Genomic DNA, 23,051 nt, shown 5'->3' on the forward strand with positions numbered 1-23,051 from the left:
CTTGCCTTCGACTGAAGGACGAAGTTTTTGTTCGGTGCCCGCACCAAGAATCTCAAAGTAAGCTGATGTTTATCTAATAAATTAGAAATTGGGTAAGCGTTAGTTGGCTTTAAGTGTATACTCTATGCATGCGCAAATATACATTTATATGCGTGCATTCTGAAAGTTTTGATATCCATCTACCCAGCGGTCATATGGTAACGAATGCCGTCGAAGAGTTAAATGTTTTGGTTTCGCTTATAGCTGATGGCATCTAAGTTATAATTTTGAAACTTTCAGAATCACTTATATATGTATTGAATACAACATAATAATTGAGAGTGAAATAAGAAATCTGTATAAATTAAAATATCATATTAAAGCGTATATATAAATAAAAAAAGAGTTTGTTTTTGTAGTCTTCATAATATTGAGTAATCAGTAGAGTTTGGTAAAAAGAAAAAAAGAAAAAGAGTGAACCATTTACTCTTTGTGGGAGATCTTAAAGTCTGCAGAGACAAAAAAAATCACCTAATCTCCATGATCGAAAGTATAAAATCTTTAGCAGTAATCTTTTCATTTTTTTTTTTGAGTTGTTTACTATTTCTGGAAAAAACAACACAAAAAAATTATTTGTAAACACTTATATCTGCATGGAGTTTGGATTCGACACATGTACCATATGAAGAATAAGATAGAAAATAAAAACATCATAATACATTCAGTTAAATGACGTCTTCTAGGAGAGAATTTCGACTGATAATAACTTGGAATAGAGGAAAATGTAACTGTGGAGCATAAGAAAATGATACATAAGGTTTTACAAGAATACATTAAAAAATTCACCTTGCAATCATCTCATATGGTCTTGATATTATTGACTGGCCTAACAATTCAATACTAAATACTAGATTAAAAAAAAAAAACTCTAACTTACATAAAACAATATACCGAAACCAATGAATGGAGAGAATATAAGTATCACGAAAAGAAAGGTGTCTCTGCCTTACTTTAATTCTAAACGGATATGAAAATCTAAAGGCGGAAGACAACGCCATTAAATCAGACATTGTTATATGGAACAAGCGTGAAAGAACAGAGCTCATTATTGATGTCACTGTATGTCAAATCAAATTATATATAAACATATATATAAATATATGTATATATATACATACACACACACACACACACATATATATATACTAGCATGGGTGCCCGGTATTGCCCGGTAGGGCAGGTCGATTTGAAACTTTTTTCAGAAAATCAACATACCACTGGTGATGATAGTTGGGATTTTATGTGATAAGAACATATACCAAAAATGAGATTCCCATCTTGAACAGAAAATTGAACATTTAATTTTAAAAATCGTGTGGAAAAATGCTGAAAAATCCTTCATTTTCATAGCATTTTTCACAACACTGACTTTGAAATTTCACTATTTTTATAAAATATTTAATTAAAATTGATATATTCATATGAAACACATTGAAAACAAAGTAAAATAACTCAACTTTTACTGCATTGATTAAACAAAAATTGTAAAAAAAAAACTAATTAGCAACTAAGTCTTTTAAATTTCACAATTTAAAAAGATATGTTTTTTTTTTTACAGTGATCACCACTTATCAAGGCCCGGAAGCCACTCAGGGAAAAGGGTTATTGCAAGTACATTATGTTAGTGTGGAGATTTGCTGAATTGTTTAATTAAGGGGGCGGTTCATTAGGAATTTGTTAACATTGGACTTGAAGACATCCAAGTTGTAGTCCGGAGGGAAGCAGACAGACGGAACAGAGTTCCACAGTCGTGCAGTTCTAAGAAAGAAGCTTTGTTCATGGAATCCGCGTTTTGATTTAGGCACAGATATAGAGTGGGGGAAATTTTTCACAGTAGATTCAGCTAGACGGGTGTTTTTCGTGAAAGATTGGCGGGGAGGGGGGGGACCAGAGATTGGAGTTCAGACGAGCACCTGCCATGGAAATAACGATAAAACAAGGATAGGCTCGCAACGTCTCTTCTGTGGGAGAGAGGCTGCAGGGTAGAGAAAAGGGCATCCCCCACTAAGCCACGAAGTCTATTTTGTACTCTGTCAAGGCATGATAGGCTGTTTTTAGCAGCTCCTGCCCAGATATGGCAGCAGTATTCCATCCTTGGACGTACTTGGCTTTTGAAATTGAGATGTATTACACAATATAACAACTTGATACAAGTTACAGAACCATGTATTTTAATTTTTTATCAAATACAATAATATAAACTTATAATAGAACTTAATTGTTCTGTGTAATTTCCTTTCGAGGAAAATGAAGGTCTAATTTGCTGGCACGATGACTTTGTAATAATGTGTCTATGTCTTTCTTCCTGCCCATATACAACTTTTTGAGAAAAATCAATCAAATTTGACCAGTGTGTGGCTGCAAAATTGATAGCAGTAATTTTTTCATTTTTTTTTTTTTAGTTGTTCACTATTTCTGGAAAAAAACAACACAAAAAATTATTTGTAAACACTTATTTTTAAAAAAATATTTTTGCGATGTAATATGAATAAAACTAACTATTGTTTGGGTAAATTAAGAAAACTAATCAAATTTAATGGATAAATATTTATTTACCAAATGGACAAAATCGTTTGAATGCCCTCTTCTCTCACATCCAATTTATCTGAGTTTATCATTGATATTATATTTTCCGTAAGTAGTGCAAAAGCACTATATTTTGAACTGTTTAAAACAGTAATTTGGATTTCAGTTAACTGTTTTGTTCTCTGAATCCTATTAAAATATACTGTTGTTGGTTAAAAAAAAATTGTCGATTTTGATCTCAAACCAACTAATTGCATACACTTGGATGATGAATTTGACAAAAATGTTTAATTTATTATCGTGTTTGAGGATAGACAACTCTAGTCCATAAACACATGAATCTTCTGGCTCATGTTAGTCATCTTCCTTGATTCCAAGACTCAATTTTCTAAGTTAACATCTCCACAAGAAATGCCAACAGCATACTCAAAAATTAGCCTCTGGTCTTCACACTTAAATTATTTGTTTCTTCTGCTGTCAGATAATGATGATCGGGAGGGACACTAATTTTTTTAAATTCTACTTGAGGCAAATCTTGATAATTATTGATACAAAGTTCCCTAAAAGGGCCAGTAAATATCGTTAGGCTTTTTGTTGTTCCATCAATTAATTTAAAAATTGCTCTAAATGGCAGTTCTTCTAGTGGAACATGAAAATTGGAAAATTTGCATGCTTAATAATAGAGCCAGATTACATAATAAACACCAATATATTATTTTATTTTCAACAAAAAAGGAACATAATTGCAGGTGAATCTATAGAATTAATTTTACCTCCTTGTTAGGAGGTCAAGTGCAGATTATGTGCCTTGTTTGACAATTTTATGTCTTGCACTTTACTGCAAAGTCATCACATCTCAAGACAGAAAGTTTACAGCTACAAGAAGATATATCAAACAGTCTGTCTAGCTTTTCCTTCATTCTTTTCACTTTGATTGCTGCAAGAGATTTCCTGTCAATCTGTTTGGCCCTCTTATAACAAAATATATTGACCTTCTGTCCAATATAATAGTACCTTAACAAGGGCAATGGTGGATTGGTTGCTTGCCGAATACTAATTATTTCCTTGGTAATTAACTTAAAAAATCTCACTATTTTTTTAAAGTGGGAATGACTGTTTTCGAGGAAATAACTAAACTGGATGACTTGCTGTGAAGTTGGGGTGCTGTTTCATCGAAATCACAAGTTGGACCAGCAAATTTTGTGAACCACGGGTTAAAACTGAACTTCGTGCTTTTACTGATATTCTAATCTGAAAAGTAAAATAAATAAATGGATCATAACTGAGGGAAACTGTTTTAGGCTATCTTCCAGTTTCATACGTAAAAAATAAGTGTTAGTTATAAGAAATAATGAAAAACTTTGTCGAGTTGAATTAGATGTATTGAAGAGAGAGGACCAAACCAAATCAGAGGCATAGTAGGGTTTAGTTTAGACATTTTTTGCAGATTTTAGCTCCTCCTTTGATAACATGAATTTAACCATAAAGAGATTAATTCTTGCTGTAGTTGTGCCATTTTAAACGAGTGTTTAGTGTTTAGAGTTTGAAAAACCAGTGCTTGTGCATCTGTTAGTATTCTATTTTTAATAGTATTTTCAAGTTAAATTTAATTTTTATGAAATTTTTGTTTATTAAATTTTTAGGTGAAAGTACAGAATAGTTACAATACAACCTCCTTCCCATATTAAGAATGGTTTTCTAAATAACAGAGTTATTTTAGCACAATAACATAGATGCACACATAACGAAAAACCTTTAAAGGAATTTTCTTATTTACTCGTATTAATCTTTGTGGGTTATCTGATTTTAAAACTATAATTTTAGAAGAAAAACACTGCTTAAAAACAATTACTCGCTAAAAATAAAATAAAATAAAATTTGGCACTAATTTTCTACAAAGTACTTTTTATTAAGTAGAAAAAACTTGGAAATGTACGTGGTTATGTTTCGTAAAGAATGTGTAGAATAAAATTGTATGGACCATAATTTTGTTGTTGTTTTAATATAAAACTGGAGTATTACCATATTTTAATAACAATTTCAAATAGAATTTGATATGAAATATTAGTTTGGTGCAGAATAATGCTTATGGTGTTCAAATGAACGTCAAAAAATGACATTGTTTTTGCGACAACATAATAGAAAAACAAATTAAAAAGATAAAACAAATATGTTTAAATTCACTGCAGACACTTGAAATATAATAATATATATTTTAAACAAGTCTTTTTCGTTTTTCCTTTCGAAATATTTAAGCCTAAATCGTAATGTTTTCAAATTAAATAATAAACAAACGTTAATTTTCAATATCAATAACGAGCGTGTTTTGCGACGGTGAAATCTAAAATGTTTCCACCCAAAAAAAGTTCCTTAAAGGAAAAAGCGAACTTTGGTCGTTATTATTTAAAAAAACATAATTTTGCCTTTACACTTAATATTTATTTTATTAATTCAATATCCTCACTCATTTTATTTAAAAATGTAGTTTAAAATATATTCTAAATAATGATTCTATTTTCTTAACAGTATGGATTGTTTTGATGACCGGACGTTCTTAACGATTCACCGAAAAACTTTTATTCACTTCAATTTTTCAACTTTTAAAGTCATTTCCTCAAGCAAAGATAACGATTTTGAGAAAAATATTTCGTGTAGGTCTTTTCTATGTCAAACCCCAACTATCATCACCATTGCCTTACTGGGGTTCCAAAATCGACCTGCCTGGGTGTTTGGAGGTGTATGCGGAGAAAAAAAAATGGTCATTTTTTTAAAAATTTTGACCCCTATTATGACCCCTTAACATTTATTTATTTTTAGCTGAAATCAAGTTATTAAGTTAGATCCATGTCCTAGAGACCTATATCTAAAATTTCAAGTGTTTAGTCAGAGGAGTTTGGTAGAGTTCTCAAAGGTCAAATCGTTGAACTTTGACCCCTTAACAGCCAAATTTCTGGCCGAAAACCTATCATATAGATTTTCCCAAATCTCAGTACCCCGTGTATGTAAAATTTCGAATACGTAGACTAAAAATTGCAGAGTTATTGCGTAGGGAAATATACATATACAGACACACACAGAGATACACAGACACGTTCACTTTTATAGATAGATAGATATACATATATACATATATATATATTTATATATATATATATGTGTTTCCGTAGAAATATATTTTCTTATAATATATATCAATCCTTATTTAAGAAGCTCGATTTAATTACAAAGCATTATAGAGAATAAATGACAAAAAGTTATATTCCAAAATTCAAGATGTTGACCATCTTATAATTTATTCCTTCAATTTAGTTGACTTATACAATTCTTAACAGTATCCGTTTCGTAGCGCAAAATCAATCACTTAATTATTGTATCAATCAGTGAATCTATTATGCCCTTAAGCCATCAGAAGAAATGGCAAGAATCAATCGGTCAAAAGAAATTGAAGTGTGATTTGACATGATTAAAATCCAAAAATTGGGAGAGAGTCTGCAAATACCTTTTTATTTCTCCATTACACCATATTGAATTGTATATATATATATATATATATATATATATATATATATATATATATATATATATATATACATATACATATATATATGTATATATATATATATATTATATATGTATACTAGCATGGGTGCCCGGCGTTGCCCGGGTGTTTTGAGGTGTATGCTGAGCAAAACAAAAAAAAACGGTCAATTTTTTTTAATTTTGACTCCTATTATGACCCCTTAAATGTACTGTTTATGGCTCTAATAAAGTTATTAAGTTAGATCCATGTCCAAGGAATCTATATCTAAAATTTCACGGGTTTAGACCCAAAAAGGTAGGAGGAGTTTGGTAGAGTTCTCAAAGGTCAAATCGTTGAACTTTGACCCCTTAATTGCAAAATTTCTGTCGGAAAACCAATCACATCGATTTTCCCAAATCTCTGTACTCTTTATATCAAATTTCGAATCTGTAGGCTTAAAATTGACAGAGTTATTACATAGGGGAATGTGCACAGACCACACACACACACACTTTCACATATATAGATACATATATATATATTTGTATATACATATATATATATGTATATATATATATATATATATATATACTATGTGTATACATATATATATGATGAGAAATATAGAAATAGTATTCCGACTGCGTTCATATCTGTTAAAATTACATTAACGACTATATGACGTCACTGAAATTTCCTTCTCTTTAACAGCGCAATCCCCCCTCCTTTTTGAATTTCCAACGTCTTTTTCCGTTTTTCTGAAATAGAACAGCGTCATACTTTGCACGTGAAACATTTTCAAATATTTGTACTGGTATTTTTTTGTTTCTTAATCCCATTCATCCAGAGGAAGTCTCGAAATAAAGAGGAACGTTGATGAACACATAATATGGTTTGTTTCCTTTTTATTTCTCTACATATATATATATATATATATATATATATATGTGTGTATATATTATGTGTATACATGTATATTATGTGTATACATATATATATGTATATATTATGTTTATACATATATATATATGTATATATATATATATATATATATATATATATATATTATGTTTAATAAAGCGGAATACCATTACCTGCATTAAGCTGGTCTGCAGTTTAATTTGTTGCTGGCTATCTTGCTCTTGCTTGTTGCTGGATCTCAACATTTTGAACCGAGAGAGAGACTTAGTTGTCGTACAAAGCTAAGACTCTGTAACATCATATTTGTATAGATACTCCCTCAGGCATTTGGGCTCATGGATTTTAAATGTCTGACGGAGTGGCACTCGTCTGATAAGACGTTGCAATCATCATATTATGATTATACATATATATATGTGTATATATATATGTGTGTGTATATATATATATATATATTTATTCTTTATGTAAATACAGTCATATCTCGCTACGATGTGCAGGCCGTTTCAATCATATTTTATTTCACAAGGCAAGATAAATTAAAATACAAAAATTAAGACTGATCGAACCTAGTATGAGCGACTGAAACGTGATATCCGGAAAGGGACGGTGAAACGAGTAGTGGATGGGCTGGGGCGCCAAATTGGTCTTGAGTGTGAGGTGTGCGGAAGATTATGTCTGAGCAGAGCTGGGCTTAAAAGCCACCAGACTACTCACCAGCGCAGTGGGCCACAAGCAGTATTGTGTTGCCAGATCTAACCTGTGTCAACTGCGGTTGGACGTACAAAACAGCAGGTGGTTTGAAGCGGCATTTGATTATGCATAGAAGTGATCATCCAGAACGTGCTGCTAGTGGGGCACATGCCTGCACAATGTGTGCCAAAGAATGCCAGATTTGGGCAGGGCTTAAAGGCCACTATCGTGCGGCCCATCACTGATTTGTTTCGTGTTTATCGCTTTTTTTGTTTTATTTTACTTCAGTCGAAGTTCTCAGAAATCAAGGGGCCCACGACCTGAGGCTAACACTTGAAGTCTATATGAGATACATAGGTATTCGAATGTTCCATTTAAGTTCTTTATCTCTCAAGCACTGAGTTAGTAAAGAAATTGAGAACATTATTTTCCTCTCCCCAATTAACCATTTTTATACGTTGTAGTATATCTTACGTTTTGGTCTCATGGTCTTACTGGATTCTAGGACAAGAATTGATCTTGTCTGGTGGAGTATCTAGCTTTGTGCTATTACTTGAGGTAATATCACTTGGAGAAGGTGCACGATTCCTCGAAAAAGCTGTGGAGTAGCCGTAGTGAGGAGATCTTATTTGGGCTGCGAATACTATGTGATTTTGAATATTTGGTCAGGGTTTACTTCTATGGAAAAAGTATCCTCATGCCGGGTTGTTCTGGCAAACCCCTGTACAGAGAGAGCTTAGACACTCAAGGATAGTGTCTCGTAGGCATTCAAGTTATCTTTTTTTTGTGCTATATCAAGTAATGGCAATGTTCGAAAACGTATTTGCTGCCATTATATATATATATATATATATATAGAGAGAGAGAGAGAGAGAGAGAGAAAAGGAGAGAGAGAGAGAGAGTGAGAGGGGTTGCAACATACCGCGTTCTGGTCGTTGAATAGTCTGTGATTTTTAACTATGCATGTGCGCTTAATTGGCATTTAAAAGCTTTCAATTTTCCTAAATTCTTAATTAATTCTTGATGACCTTGACGTAGAAGGCTTACTTAGGAAGTTAAGGCTTACTTTGTGACTAGGCTGGGATCGCCTGACTAGCGGTAAATATAATTATCTAACACGACACATAATTATTTGTCTATGTAAGTAGAGACCAATGAAAAGTTTCTCGAACAAAAATCACAAACTTTAATTGATATTTCAGTCTTATACATAAACGTCTGTTCGGTTATTAACGCCAGCCTCTAGTATGAAACGAATCAAAAGCTGTATTTTATGCTTCGGATGTGTCAGACATTTCCTTTTCAACAGTCTTTACTGCATGAGTTTCCTCCCGTTGACAAAAAAATAAAAAATAAAAATAAAATAAATATAAATAAATAAATAAAAAATTGAAACAAAATAGAACAGAAAACAAATCCTCCTGAAAGCAAAATTTATCAGTGGAGCTATTTACTGGGAAATCGGTTTAGATATCCGAGCTGTTCATCAGATGTCGTCCTTTCTTCTCACATCGAAATCCAATATGGTTTACTTTACCGCCATGTTTCTTTTCTTTTGTCGTCGTTAGCCGGCAAACTAAGTCTCGCAATCTCTCGCGTGAATAAACTCAATAATAATGGAGAATAGGACACGGGCTAGAACTGAGTAGAGAGGGTGAGGGACACAGGGATGGAAAAAGCGGGGAAAGAGGAAAGGGAAGGAGAAAAAAAAAAGGTCATGCAATCGACAACGTTGGAAAAAGAAGAATATTTAGTAGCAGTAGCAGTAGTAATATACAAGAGTAGTAGTAGTAGTAGTAGTAGTAGTAGTAGTAGTAGTAGTAGGAAAAGCAGTAGTAATAGTAGTGAAAGAAGGAGAAGAAAGAAAAAGAAGAAGAAAAAGAAGAAGGAAAGAATGTATAAAAAGCGGAAGCATAATTAAAGACATCAGAAAAGCAGATAATGAGGAGGAAAATAAGTCGAAATAATCAACGAAAGAAAAATAAGAATAAGAGAAGTAAAGGATAAAAATAAGCAAAAAAAAAAGAAAAAGAAAAAAGAAAATAAGTTAAAAAAGGAGAAGAGAAAATAAACGAAAAAAAAGTTATAGGAAACTTTTAAAGAGGGTGAGTAAGAATAAAAGACATAAAAATGATTTTTTTTGTTACATAGAGACTAAACACTTATCAAGACCGAGAGGCCACTCGAGGATAAGCTTTAAAGATAAATATAATAAAAAGAAAAACAGCGTAGAAAGAGCAGGAGGAGGCATAGTGGGGAGGAGGCAGAGTAAGAGGAACCATAAGATGAGTTGGAAGAGGATGAAGTAAAAGAAGAATGAAATTACTAGCAGGAAAAGAAGTAGAAGAAGAAGAAGAAGAAGAAGGAAAAGGAGAAGAAGAAGAAGAAGAAGAAGAAGGAAAAGAAAAAAGAAGAAGAAGAAAAATAATAATAAGAAGAAGATGAAGAAAAAGCAGAAGAAGAAAATAGAATGAAATCACTTGGGAGAAAGCAAAGAAGAAGAAGAAGAAGAAGAAGAAGAAGAAGAAGAAGAAGAAGAAGAAACAGCAGAAGAAGAAATAAAAAAGAAGAATAATTGAATGAAATTACTGGGGAGAGAAAAGAAGTGTAGAAAAGAGGGGGAAAAAGAGGAAGAATTCGGAAAAGGAAGTAGAAAAGAAAGTAGAAAAGAAGACAGAGAAGAAAAAAGAAAAGGAGGAAAAATCTCGAGGGAGGGGGAAGTAAAGAAGAAAAAAGGAAAGCAAGGAATAGAAAAAAGAAAAGAAGGGAGACAAAAGAAACGAAGAATAAGAAAGAGAAGAAGAATGAAATCGCGAGGAAAAAAAGCAGAGAAGAAGAAGAAGAGAAGAAAAGACAAGAACAAGAAAAAAAAACAGAAGAAGAAAAAAATTGAAATGAAAACAAAACGAAGAAGCAAGAGAGGAAGAATGAAATCGCGGGAAAGAAAGCAAAGAAGAAAAAGAAAGAAAAAAAAGGAAAAGAAAAAAGAAGAAACATGAAATCGTGGGTTAAAAAAACTGAGAAGAAGAAGAAGAAGAAGAAGAAGAAGAAGAAGAAGAAGAAGAAGTGTATAATTAGAAAAATGGACACAAGTGTTCGTCGACCATTCACAAATGCTTTTGCGTAGTTTGAAGCTAACGGATTATTAATCTAGCGGTCGAACAAAATGGCGGCAATTCTAACGAACAGCTGCAAATGTTAATGCAAAAAATGCCTGCTTTAAGCTAACTGGATTTATTCGACAGAATTCCTTACCAGAAAAACAAACCAAAAAAACTAAAAAAAAGAAAACACTTGGACAGTAAGAGGAAAGCACAAAAACAATGCAGCAGACACAGACACAAAAATAAAATAATATAATATATATAAATTAAATACCGGCGATATTGCACGGAATTATGATTACTCATAAGTCAGTTAAAATGCTGTATAGAACAACCATTTTTCCCCTACTGGAAGGTGTGACACAAGGTCGAAATGTTGGGATTGGAAAGAGAGAGCACAATAAGAAATGTATTCTGGTTCATAAAATATGCCTATGCAGTTTCATCGGCAAAATGTACAGTGATTAGCAATAAATTAACCCCTTCCTAAAACGCGAGGTGGTAAAGTCTGGGAGGTGAACCTCCAAAAGCTTCACGGAATCATACCTCAGCTTGATAAAAGAAAGACCAGTTTGCTTTAAAATTGTAAGAAAGCTATCTATCTATCTATCTATCTCCCCCTGTTTCTCTTTGTCTCTCAATATATATATATATATATATATATATATATATATATATATATATATATATATATATATAGACAATATATGATGATTGCTGCATCTTTCCAGATGATCGCCGTCACAGTGAGTTCTCCCAATCTTGTCGTCCATGCTATCTTAGATGACTCTGCACTCCCGCCGCAGATTTGCACATCTTGAAGCAGATATGACATACTAATTAAGCAATTGCCATCGAGTTGGCTCCTTCTGGAGGTTGAAGGGTATTCCTATGAATCCTTCTCAGACCAGCAGTAGACTTGCAAACTTTGCTGCATGTTAAACAGATCGTTTGGTTCGGACCAATAGGAGTTTTGTACGACTTAAGATAATATATATATATATATATATATATATATATATATATATATATATATATATGTATGTATGTATGTATGTATTTATATATATATTCTCACCCCAGCCTGAAATTTAACAAAAATAAAATGACAACTCCAAATGCCACGTCCAAACCAGACAACCATCCATACAATGCTAATTCGACCATTCCCTTGTGGCTCGCATTCACAAATATCCGTAAACTCCTCGGATATCTCAGCATTAAGTGAAACCACACCCCCTAACCTCAATCCTATCTAACTACTTTAATAGGATACCCCCCTCTCTCTCTCTCTGTAAAGACTCGGATAGATATATGCACGAGTTTGGAGTCTATATTCGAAGCACCCTCCCCATAACTAGAGAGTAACGTCTGGAAACGGATGACCAGGCCTTTATGTCTTTTCAACTAGCCTTTCAGCACTGCATTAGTTCCTTATATTTTATTTACTGTTCTCCTCCAAGTCAGAACTGTACCCTAATCGATCATGTCTCTGATATTATAGATGCAGCATGCTTCTTAGATAGCAACACTCAAATACATATGTTTGGTGACTTTAATGTCGACTATAGAAATTGGCTTCGTTTTTCAGGTTGTTCAGATGCAGCTAGACGCTTTTCTTATAGCTTCTCTATAGCCATTCCTTCATACAGGCAATTATGTTTCCAGATTGTGATCACCAGCAAGCATCACTTCTATGCCTATTCCTTACCACAGTACTTAAGGATTGTGTAACTAAAGCCCATAGTCCACTTAGAAATGCAGACCACCTAGTGGTATCAGTAGACATCACACTAAAATCCCAACACCAAGGTGAAAAGCCATTGCTGAAACCAAGGTACTACAAAAAAGCTGACTGGGAAGCCATCAGAGAACACATCAGAGATTCTCAACGGACCAATATCTTCTCTGTCCTAGTTGAACAGTTTGCCAACGGCGGAATGGCGCAAAGCGTACATTGAAGCACATGTCCTTGCACGGAAGTATTATAACAAGCCCCATTAATCCCCATAGTTCACTACAGATTGTGCTGCTGCTATTGAACTATGCCGGTTCGTACATCATAAGTCAAATATAAACAGTCCAAAATTTCCCATCCAATGCTTCCGTTCAGTCTTGACAGACAAAGGATATACCTTAGGGGCAGTAGTGCGTGTAATTGTGAGGCAAGGGTTGCGCAATAACCAACCACACCTCTCCTGAATCGGCACTTTTTGAGTCCAGTGACAAGGAGAAGACCAGGACGACTGGAAACAATGCTGAGATAAGCGGAGAGCACATACAGCACTTGAAAGTCCCAAATAGTCACCCATAGGCCAAAATTTATAGATGATATTAATCATTGTAAGAGACAAATAGCCACAGCCCAAAAAAAAAAAACCCAGATATGCTGAAATAACCAGTGAACGTATAGAATCACAGAAGATAGTAACTCGTTATTTCCGGAAAATTTATAATAGTATAGTGAATAAAAGGCAGTCAATAATTCTCAACCAGAAGGTTGCATGCACGAAAACCGAGAAGGCTGAACTTTTTGCCCAGTGACTTGCTACCAACTCCCCTTCAGAGTCAATAAACAACTCTCTCCCAAATTTCCTTATGCGGACGGATTCTCTGAAAATCACCCCTTCTCAAGTCCGCGATATCATAAAAAACTTAGACACTTCCAAGGCGTGTGGGCCTTATATCTTCATACTTTCCAAGCTCTACAACAAATACCCTGCTTAATCTTGCTTCCCTAATAGCTGGAAGATGGCCTCTATGGTACCAGTGTACAAGAATCCTGATGAAAGGACAGACTATCCCAATTATTATCTTATAAGTCTCCTCCCTCTTTTCGCTAAAATATTTGAGATGTTAATCAATCAAGCATTTGTCCACACCCTTGCAAAAGCTAGTCTTTTTTTCTGAAAAATAAATATACGGATTTAAGCAATGTCGTTCTACTACATATATTTTAACAGTCGTCTTTGAACGCTTATACAATGCACTAGAATATCCAATGCGTTTGAAAGATTCTGGCATGAAAGGCTGCTAATTAAAATCAAATCATACGGTATAACTGGATGAATGCTAAATATAATTAGATCCTCCTTAGAAAATAGTTCCATTCAGGTTGTCATTGATGGACGTTCATCCAAGCAGCATAACTATTATGACGTGGGTAAATGGAATCCGTCATAACAGTAAAAAAACATGGTAATGAATCACACCGATGGAGAGACAAAAAATGGTTATCGGTTATCAACGTTTATTGATGTTAACATAACGATTACATAAAAATATATATTCAGATTAGAACAGATTGAATTAGAAACGTCTGTGCTACGAAGAACGATGTTCGTATCTCCTTGTCCCAATCGCAGACTGTGCCGCTTCTCGTGCCGCTCTCGTGGTATTCTCGTTCCTGTGTTTACATACGAGAATCCCAGGGACCATTCCATAGTTCAGGAGAAACAACTCTTCTCTGAAAATGTAGGAGTTATTTCCCTTAGAATGGATTCTTAGATTCGTTCCAATTGTCGTCCAAACATATCCCCTTTTTAATTATCTCGCTAACAACAACATTGATGCGGTAGTGTTTCAGAGGTGGATCTTTGAGCCACTATTATTTCTGATATTCATCAATGACCTCCCTGATAATATGATGTCCGAGATGAGTATATTTGCTGAGGATACAATGCTCTATAACATGTACGAGGGAAGAAAGGATGTACACAAATCTAAGACAATGACAGACTCATCAGAAAATAACCTCCAAACGTGAAATCGTACCGTAAATGTATGGTGGAATTTAATGCTACTAAGACTAAGCTGCTATCCTTTAACAATTACAAAAAACTAATCCTACCAAAGTAATCCATGACAAATAACTCTGTACATGAGAATATTTAATTCGAATTCCCCAGCTTAACATTCAAAGTAAATATGAACTGGAAGAAATATATGGAAGACATTGCGAAAGCTGCTGCAAGGAAAGTGGGCTCCCTCTCTCGTGCTAGAAAAGTACTTACACTTGAAAGTAGCCTGTTTCTCTTAAAAGCCACCATTCGTGTTAGCATGGAGTATTTTTGCCACATCTGGGCTGTTGCATCTACCAATCCCTCTTGGATATGATCCAAAAAAGAGTCTCCAATCTAATAGGTCCCGCTTTGTCAACGAAGTTCCAACCCCTGTCCCTACGCCGCAATGTTGCATCCCCGTGCCTGTTTTACATATATTTTAATGGAAGGTGCTCTGATGAACTCATTATACTTGTACCGCCTCGACGTACATATGCCCGACAAACCCGCTTAGCAGCAAAATTACACCCATTCACTGTTGAGGTACCTAAATGCCAGAACACTTTCTATTCTAATAGCTTTTCCCTGGAACAGCTAGACTTTGGAATTTCCTTCCTGCTACCTGCTTCCCTGGCTGTACTGATATGCAGAAGTTCAAATGTAAAGTAAACCAACATTTTTATCTTTCTTAGGCATGGCCCCAATTAGTAGCCCCTTACGTCCAAGTGGCAATATGCCTTGTTTGGCGTGAAGGTAAGTAAAAAAAAAATCATGTATAATATATGTTTTGTGTTGAAATCATCAGATTAGTTTTCATCGAAAACAACTGAATACTTTCACATTAATATTAAAACTGGCGTAACTTCTTGGAAGCAAACTGATGACTTATAAGTATTATTTAATCGCGGATAACACCGGGTAGAAAGAATTTATTTAGAAATCTATCTATTCATATATATATCTATCTATCTATCTATCTATCCATTTATCTATCTATCTATCTATCCATCCATCTATCTATCTATCTATCTATCTATCTATCTATCTATCTATCTATATATCTATCTATCTATCTATCTATCTATCTATCTATATCTATCTACCTTCAAGTAAGGCAGTGGTCACAATATGTCCATCTATCTATATATCTATCTATCTATCTATCAATCAATCAATCTATCTATCTATCTATCTATCAATCTATCTATCTATCTATCTATCTATCAATCTATCTATCTATCTATCAATCTATCTATCTATCTATCTATCTATCAATCAATCTATCTATCTATCTATCTATCTATCAATCTATCTATCTATCTACCTATCTATCAATCTATCTATCTATCAATCTATCTATCTATCTATCTATCTATCTATCAATCTATCTATCTATCTATCTATCTATCAATCAATCTATCTATCTATCTATCAATCTATCTATCTATCTATCTATCTATCTATCTATCAATCTATCTATCTATCTATCTATCTATCTATCAATCTATCTATCTATCTATCTATCAATCTATCTATCTATCTATCTATCTATCAATCTATCTATCTATCTCTCTATCTATCTATCTATCTATCAATCTATCTATCTATCTATCAATCTATCTATCTATCTATCTATCTATCTATCAATCTATCTATCTATCTATCTATCAATCTATCTATCTATCTATCTATCTATCTATCTATCAATCTATCTATCTATCTATCTATCTATCAATCTATCTATCTATCTATCTATCTATCAATCTATCTATCTAATTGTTTATCTGTCTACCGAAGTAAGTAATAATTTGAATCACTGCAGACGCAGGGTTGAGCGAGATGCAGGTGCAGAAAAGTTCAAAAATCATGTTGTGACATGAATCAAACTATGCTACATATCAAGTAGCACCGAAACGTATGGAAATGGGGATCTGACGTGGCAGATGTTCCGGTTTGAATAAACTGAGTTAATTTTAGTGAGTTTGTTCTAAGAGGTCGAAGAGATAAGATGTGTATAAAAAAAAGTATCTCCATAAGGGGGCGATGGTTTCTAAATGGAACCACAAAATCGTTATTCACTCCAATAAACTAGGGGACTTTATAAGAACTTTGGATTCCACAACAAAAATACTTGTACGAACACAAGAAAAATTCGAAAGAAAGATCATAAAAAGAAGAACGAAGGTCCTCTTCAATAAAATATGCGCGAATAATGAAATTCTGTTTGTCTCTCTCTCTCTCTCTCTCTCTCTCTCTCTCTCTCTCTCTCTCTCTCTATATATATATATATATATATATATATATATATATATATATATATATATAGTCATCCACATACAGTACTCTTTCGCTGTTTCACAGCTCACCAGTGCGGCTAGACAGGCAAACCGATCGCCCAAATGACAGTCAAGACTTCTCGCCATTCGCCATTCGCTATACGACTGATGCTGAGTGGGTAATGAATTAACAATGTTTTGACATCGTCCAAATGCCTCCGCTCGATTTGTTTATACAAAGAGCGTCGCTTAATACGATAAAGGCAGTTTGTATATAATTTCCCGATATGCCCACGCCAAGATAGAGAGCATTATAGCCATCCACATACAGTACTGTTTCGCTGTTTCACAGCTCATCAGTGCGGCTAGACAAGCAACAGCTTCAAGCCAGGCTCGAAACCCGACCGCCCCTTTGCATGCGTCTTTGATTGTAGCAGAACCAGCTCTACCAAGATGATCGACGAACCCTCCCAGAAAAGGTAGAAGTAGGAGACAGATATGTCGTTATGTATATTCGTATTATATGTTCTGACACTCACATCTGTGCATAACTGTTACGACAGATGTATACACTAGACAATCACGGACAGTAAAGAGGATTAAATAAGACAGTTAAATACACAGCTAGAGACCATAAATAAAAGGAATTTTCCAACAAAGGACTTGAGATGAAGAGGGTTTTTTTTCCATATAGTTTTAAATTGTGTCAATGATATATTCCATAAGAGATATTAAACAGTCGTTACCAGCGAGGTGTGTGTATTTCACTAGTATTGCTAAAACCGAACAAGAATACAATTAAAAAATAAAATAAGAACGCCTTACCTGTGTCATATTCCACCATTTGGACATTTGAACTAAGGGACCCGTGACGTTGAAGCATGCGTCACCAAAGAGAATAATTTTGGTTGTATTTTCGTGCATCATGTCGAAGAAAAGGCGCGTAGCTACCGCCATGTCACACTAAAAAAAAAAAAATGCATATATTACAAAATAATTATGGTCAGAAAAATAATAATTATTTAAAAAAAAAATTGATGTGTAAAATCCAATGGATTTTCTGAAGTTTATAGTCCGAAAATCAAAAGAAAAAAACGTTAGAAAAAACCGGCTAATATCTATATATTTATAAAAGTGAGTGCGTATGTGTGTGTAAGAGAGAGAGAGAGAGAGAGAGAGAGAGAGAGAGAGAGAGAGCACACTTCTCAACCTATATACTCAACGAATTTTTTATCTACAGACACGAAATTTGGTCTATATGGTATGTAGACATGTTGAACAATTTTTAATTGTTGTTTCCGGAAAAATAAGGTCGCGAAACGATCAAAATTAGTACATGGGCGTGATCCGTTTTTTTTTTATCTGTTTGCCAACTGTTTCATGAAGGTTCATGCGTGTATTGTTAACATGGCTTATGTTTAGAATAATTAAGTTTGCAAACACTTTTTAAAGATCGTAAAACAGTTGGTCTAATTGTTGTCGTACTTGACTGACCGTCGTTAGATTTTGGTTTCGATCTCAGCTCGAGTATTTTTTTTTAGTCACAACTGTTTAGACAAAGCATAGTAATGGCATGCACATGTCTCAGTTTCCGGTTTTTTTATTTCATTTTTTTTTAAGTAATTTAAGTTTAACACCTGGATGTTTTGCTTTTCCAATTTTTACACCTTAGCAACTATTTTATCGACTAAAACTCAAATTTCAACTTTGTACACCAAATATTAAAAAAGGACTTTTATAGAGACTTTTCGAACACATACCGACAAGGTGTTGCCGAAAATTAGGTCACTATCAAAAACGAATTAAGTTATAGCAAGTTTCTCGGCTGCTGAAAGTCTGAACTGTTTATCTTTGAGTAAAAATATCTGATGCTGACCGTTATATTAATTATGTACGGCATATATATATATATATATATATATATATATATATATATATATATATATAGCTTTATGGTTTCATGGCATAAAGTGGAAGATCATTACGCGCATTAAGCTGGTCTGCAGTTTAATTTGTTGCTGGCTATCTTGCTCTTGCTTGTTGCTGGATCTCAACATTGTGAACCGAGAGAGAGACTTAGCTGTCGTACAAAGCTAAGACTCTGTAATATAATCTGTGTATAGATACTCCCTCAGTCATTTGGGCTCATGGATTTAAAATGTCTGAGGGAGTGGCACTCGTCTGACAAGACGTTGCAATCATCATATATATATATATTATTTTAAAAATATAATTATCCACTGATACCGCTCCCCATGTGGGGGTACCAAATTGGTTAAAGGGAAAATTATTCCTAACTCGCACTTAGGTAAAAATGCACTTTCGTAAATAATTGGATTCATTCAAGATGTGTCGCAAAAACAAAAACAAATAACACACACACACACACACACAAACACACACATATATATATATTATTTTCATTCATATAGACAAATATATATATATATTATAATATATATATATAATATACATATATATATATAATGTATATAATATTCATATAATATATATATATATTGGTGTATTTAAGCAACATTTTTCATTCTAGCAAATATTATTAAATGCAACGAAGACACTTTGCTTTATGTTTCTTTTTTTTATTTTTCGATTTTCTGTATAATCATTTTTATATCAAAATCAAAATATTAATAAAAGTTCCATAATTGTTGCTGTCACGACCGTTTCGATTCATCCACGAATCATTTTCATGTTGAAGTAAAAGTGCGAAGGAGCGGAAATGAGAATTAAAAGTGAAAACTAATATATAGAGTAAACAATATATATATATATATATATATATATATATATATATATATATATATATATATATATATATGAGTTTCGTTGTTAAATTTTACATTCTGAAAAAACAACATATAGTGATATATATTAGATTCAAGAATTTATTGTTTTACAAAAGGAATATATAGAAGGGGTTGTTTTAATTTCCTTAATCCATGTATTTTCAACAATGGCTCATTTCATCAGAGGAAATGAAATGTAGTTAGCAAAATGTTCAACCACTCCAAAAACTACCATTCAAAAAACTATTGTGCTGAAAAGCAAAATAGCGTCCATTCGCAGCTGAACATTTTGCTAAGTGCATTTCATTTCCTCTGATGATATGAGCAATTGTTGAAAATCCATGGATTAAGGAAATTAAAATAATCCCTTCTATATATTCCTTTTGTCAACCAATAAATTCTTAAATCGAATATATGTCTATATATTGCTCTATTCTTAAATATTGAGCTTTTCCTTTTTGGCTAGGTAGGATCTCCTTGAAAGTATTACTTCAAGTAATATCTACCAGGATTTTTCATCTGAATTCTATCAGTGTCTTATATATATATATATATATATATATATATATATATATATATATACATATATATGTGTATATATATATGCATATATATATATGTATATATATATATATATATATATATATGAAAGAAAAAGATAGGAAAAGATAGAGGTATTGGTGTATATAAATATTTCTATGTGCAAGAACGTTTTAATTTTAAATTCTACGCAATTTTGTAGAATATAGAAATTATGCATTAATAGAATTTGACCTAATAGTGAAATGAAACAAATCATCTAATAAAAGTATAAAAATGAATAAATAATTAATTAATGTTTGTCAAAGGAATATGTAAATTAATTTAGCCTCCTGCAGTCGCTCGCATATCCATTACTGACTATATTAAAACGTTCGTTTTAATAATTTTTAAATAAAATAAGTGGCCTTTTGATATCAATGAAAGACAGAGAAAGAGAGAGAGAGGAAGAGAGAGAGAAACTTAGCTTTATAAATTATTTTTTAGTATTAAATTAGAAAATATTTGTAGAAGTACTAATAATAACTAACCCCCCCCCAAAAAAAAAAGATCAAGAAAAAAGCAAAGTAAAAATATAAACAAAGTAGTAAAACCACACAAACACGTTTAAAAAATTAGCACGAATTCTAATCCGTCCGTAATTATTTCGCCCGTGCGCGTATTGGACAGGTTTCTTGGGAAACAAAGAACTTTATTGAAATTTTGATTTCTCTTTTCTTAAAATTCTACCTGCTGCAATCAAGTCGCCCATTCTTCAGAAACAAATTGTTTTTTTTTTTGTTTCAATCTGACAAAGAGACGAAAATAAATCATAACGAAAACAATAGATCGAAATTCCTGGTCGAAGACGAACGAGTTTTCTTTTTTATATTAAGTCGGTGACATGAAAACATTTATTAAAACGTTTTGTAAAGAAAGATGAAAGATTTTATTTCACAAATAAGAAAAAAAAAATCATTAATTTTTATTTTATTTTATTTATTAATCTTTATTTTTTAATTTTTTGCTCGCCGACTTAAACATAAAATATCGTTAAAATAGTAAAGATTTATTCCCGTGGATGGGAATAATGAATTTCACAAAATATATGGATAAATGAATTTCACAAAATATATGGATAAATAAATCCATCTCTATAAAAACAAGTGAAGCATGCATGGTCCCCCGTAAGTGCACATAAAAAAAAAAAAATTCAGCATTTGTCCCCCCAATATTTAGCCCCCAAACTTCCCAGAGGACGTCTAATCCTGGTGAAAATGAACAAACGGTGCAGTTTTAAGCCATAACATATGTAAATTTGAGTTCTGCACCATGCAAAAAAAAGAAATGACTAAGTCCATCATTTGCCTCACCCCCGCACCATTTCGCCCCAAAAGTTCCAAAGGCCTTAACATATTTAAATTTGAGTTCAGCACCATGCGAAACTGCTAAATAGACATACACAGAAAATTTTAGAGAAATATAGTAAAATAGTTCACAAAAAATGGAGTGTTTTTATTAACACCAAAAGAGCTCCTGGGGCACTTCCAAGAGTTATCGCGAAGTATAGACAAAAAAAATTATACAGAAATTTTTTATTTTTTTATTTTTTTTACATAGGCGTCACCACTTATCAAGGCCGATAGGTCACTCAAGGATAAGGGTTAAAGAGTGTAGAGTAGTCAAAAGGACAATATAGTAATCGATAGTAATGGAAGTTCGGTAAATTTGTTAACTTAAGTGGAACGGCTCATCAGAAACTTGTTCACATTGAACTTGAAGACAATCATATTATAGACAGCTGGAAAGCAGGAAAACGGAAGACAATTCCACAGGCGTGCAGTTCTAAGAAAGAAGCTTTGATCATGGAATCTATGTTTAGGTTTAGGCACAGATAAAGAGTGGGGAAAATTATTGATAATGTTTTCAGCTAGTCAAGTGTTTCTTGTCAAAGTTTGGCGAGGGGGGACCATAGATTGAAACTCAGTCGAACACTTTCCATGAAAATAACGATAAAGCAGAGACAAACTCGTAACATCTCTTTTGTGAAATAGAGGTTGCAGCGAAGAGAAAATGATATCTCCCACCAGGCCACGAAGTCTATTTTGAACCCTATCAAGGCAGGACAAGTTTTCAGAAATTTTTATAAAAATCTAAGACATCATTTTTTTTTTTAATAAGCACAAAAGTGTCAATTTTAGCCATTTTAACGCGAAAGGCACCCCCTGAAGGCTGGGGGAAAGCGGAGTTTCCCCGGAAAATCCGTTCTGTGACATTTTCACTCAAAACATATTTAATGTTTGTGCAAAATTTCAAAAAATTCCAAGGCGCAGTTATTGAGAAAAGTGCGGACAGACGAACAGACAAGGGTGAATTTACAGGTCCAACCCCCTTTTGTCGAAGGATAAAAAAAAAAAAGAAAATGAAAAGTGCTCGTTTGCACAAAACAGTAATATGGGCATTGCTTATAATGAGAACAATTATTGGAAATAATTCTTGAATATCATCATCATCATCATTATCGTCGTCGTCGTCGTCGTCGTATAGATCCGAAGATTCTATTCTTGGCACTGGTTTCCCCGATATTTTTCTAGTCAGAATTATCACCAGAAAGATATAAGATACTTACGAGAGGGTTTACGTAAAAGGTTGCCAACATCCTTAATGGAAGTGATTTTTGTGGAACGAACTGGATTCAAACTTGGAACACCCAGATCGTCAATCTCTGCCATTAACCTCGCGGGGGTAAAGATTATTATTATTAGGACTATGACAAGGGATATACATTTCATTATTTTGACTCTCGAATATATATCAGTTAATATCTTACATGTTTTTATACAAAGTAATGTGGTCCTCGATTG

General features: G+C 33.2%; 1 protein-coding gene across 1 annotated transcript in view; it reads right to left on the reverse strand.

The window, feature by feature from the left end:
- Positions 1-17,820, reverse strand: part of LOC145266352 (gamma-aminobutyric acid type B receptor subunit 2-like) — a 1,041,657-nt gene extending 1,023,837 nt beyond the window's left edge. Inside the window, exon 1 of the mRNA XM_080121967.1 lies at positions 17,687-17,820. Within this exon, the coding sequence (XP_079978093.1) occupies positions 17,687-17,818 (132 nt within the window). The 5' untranslated portion in view covers positions 17,819-17,820. The remainder of the gene's footprint in view (positions 1-17,686) is intronic.
- Positions 17,821-23,051: the final 5,231 nt, after the last annotated feature.

This window comes from Euprymna scolopes, chromosome 41, assembly GCF_053919585.1.
Source record: "Euprymna scolopes isolate OS-2025 chromosome 41, ASM5391958v1, whole genome shotgun sequence".
In the NCBI taxonomy this organism is placed as follows: Eukaryota; Metazoa; Mollusca; class Cephalopoda; order Sepiida; family Sepiolidae; genus Euprymna; species Euprymna scolopes.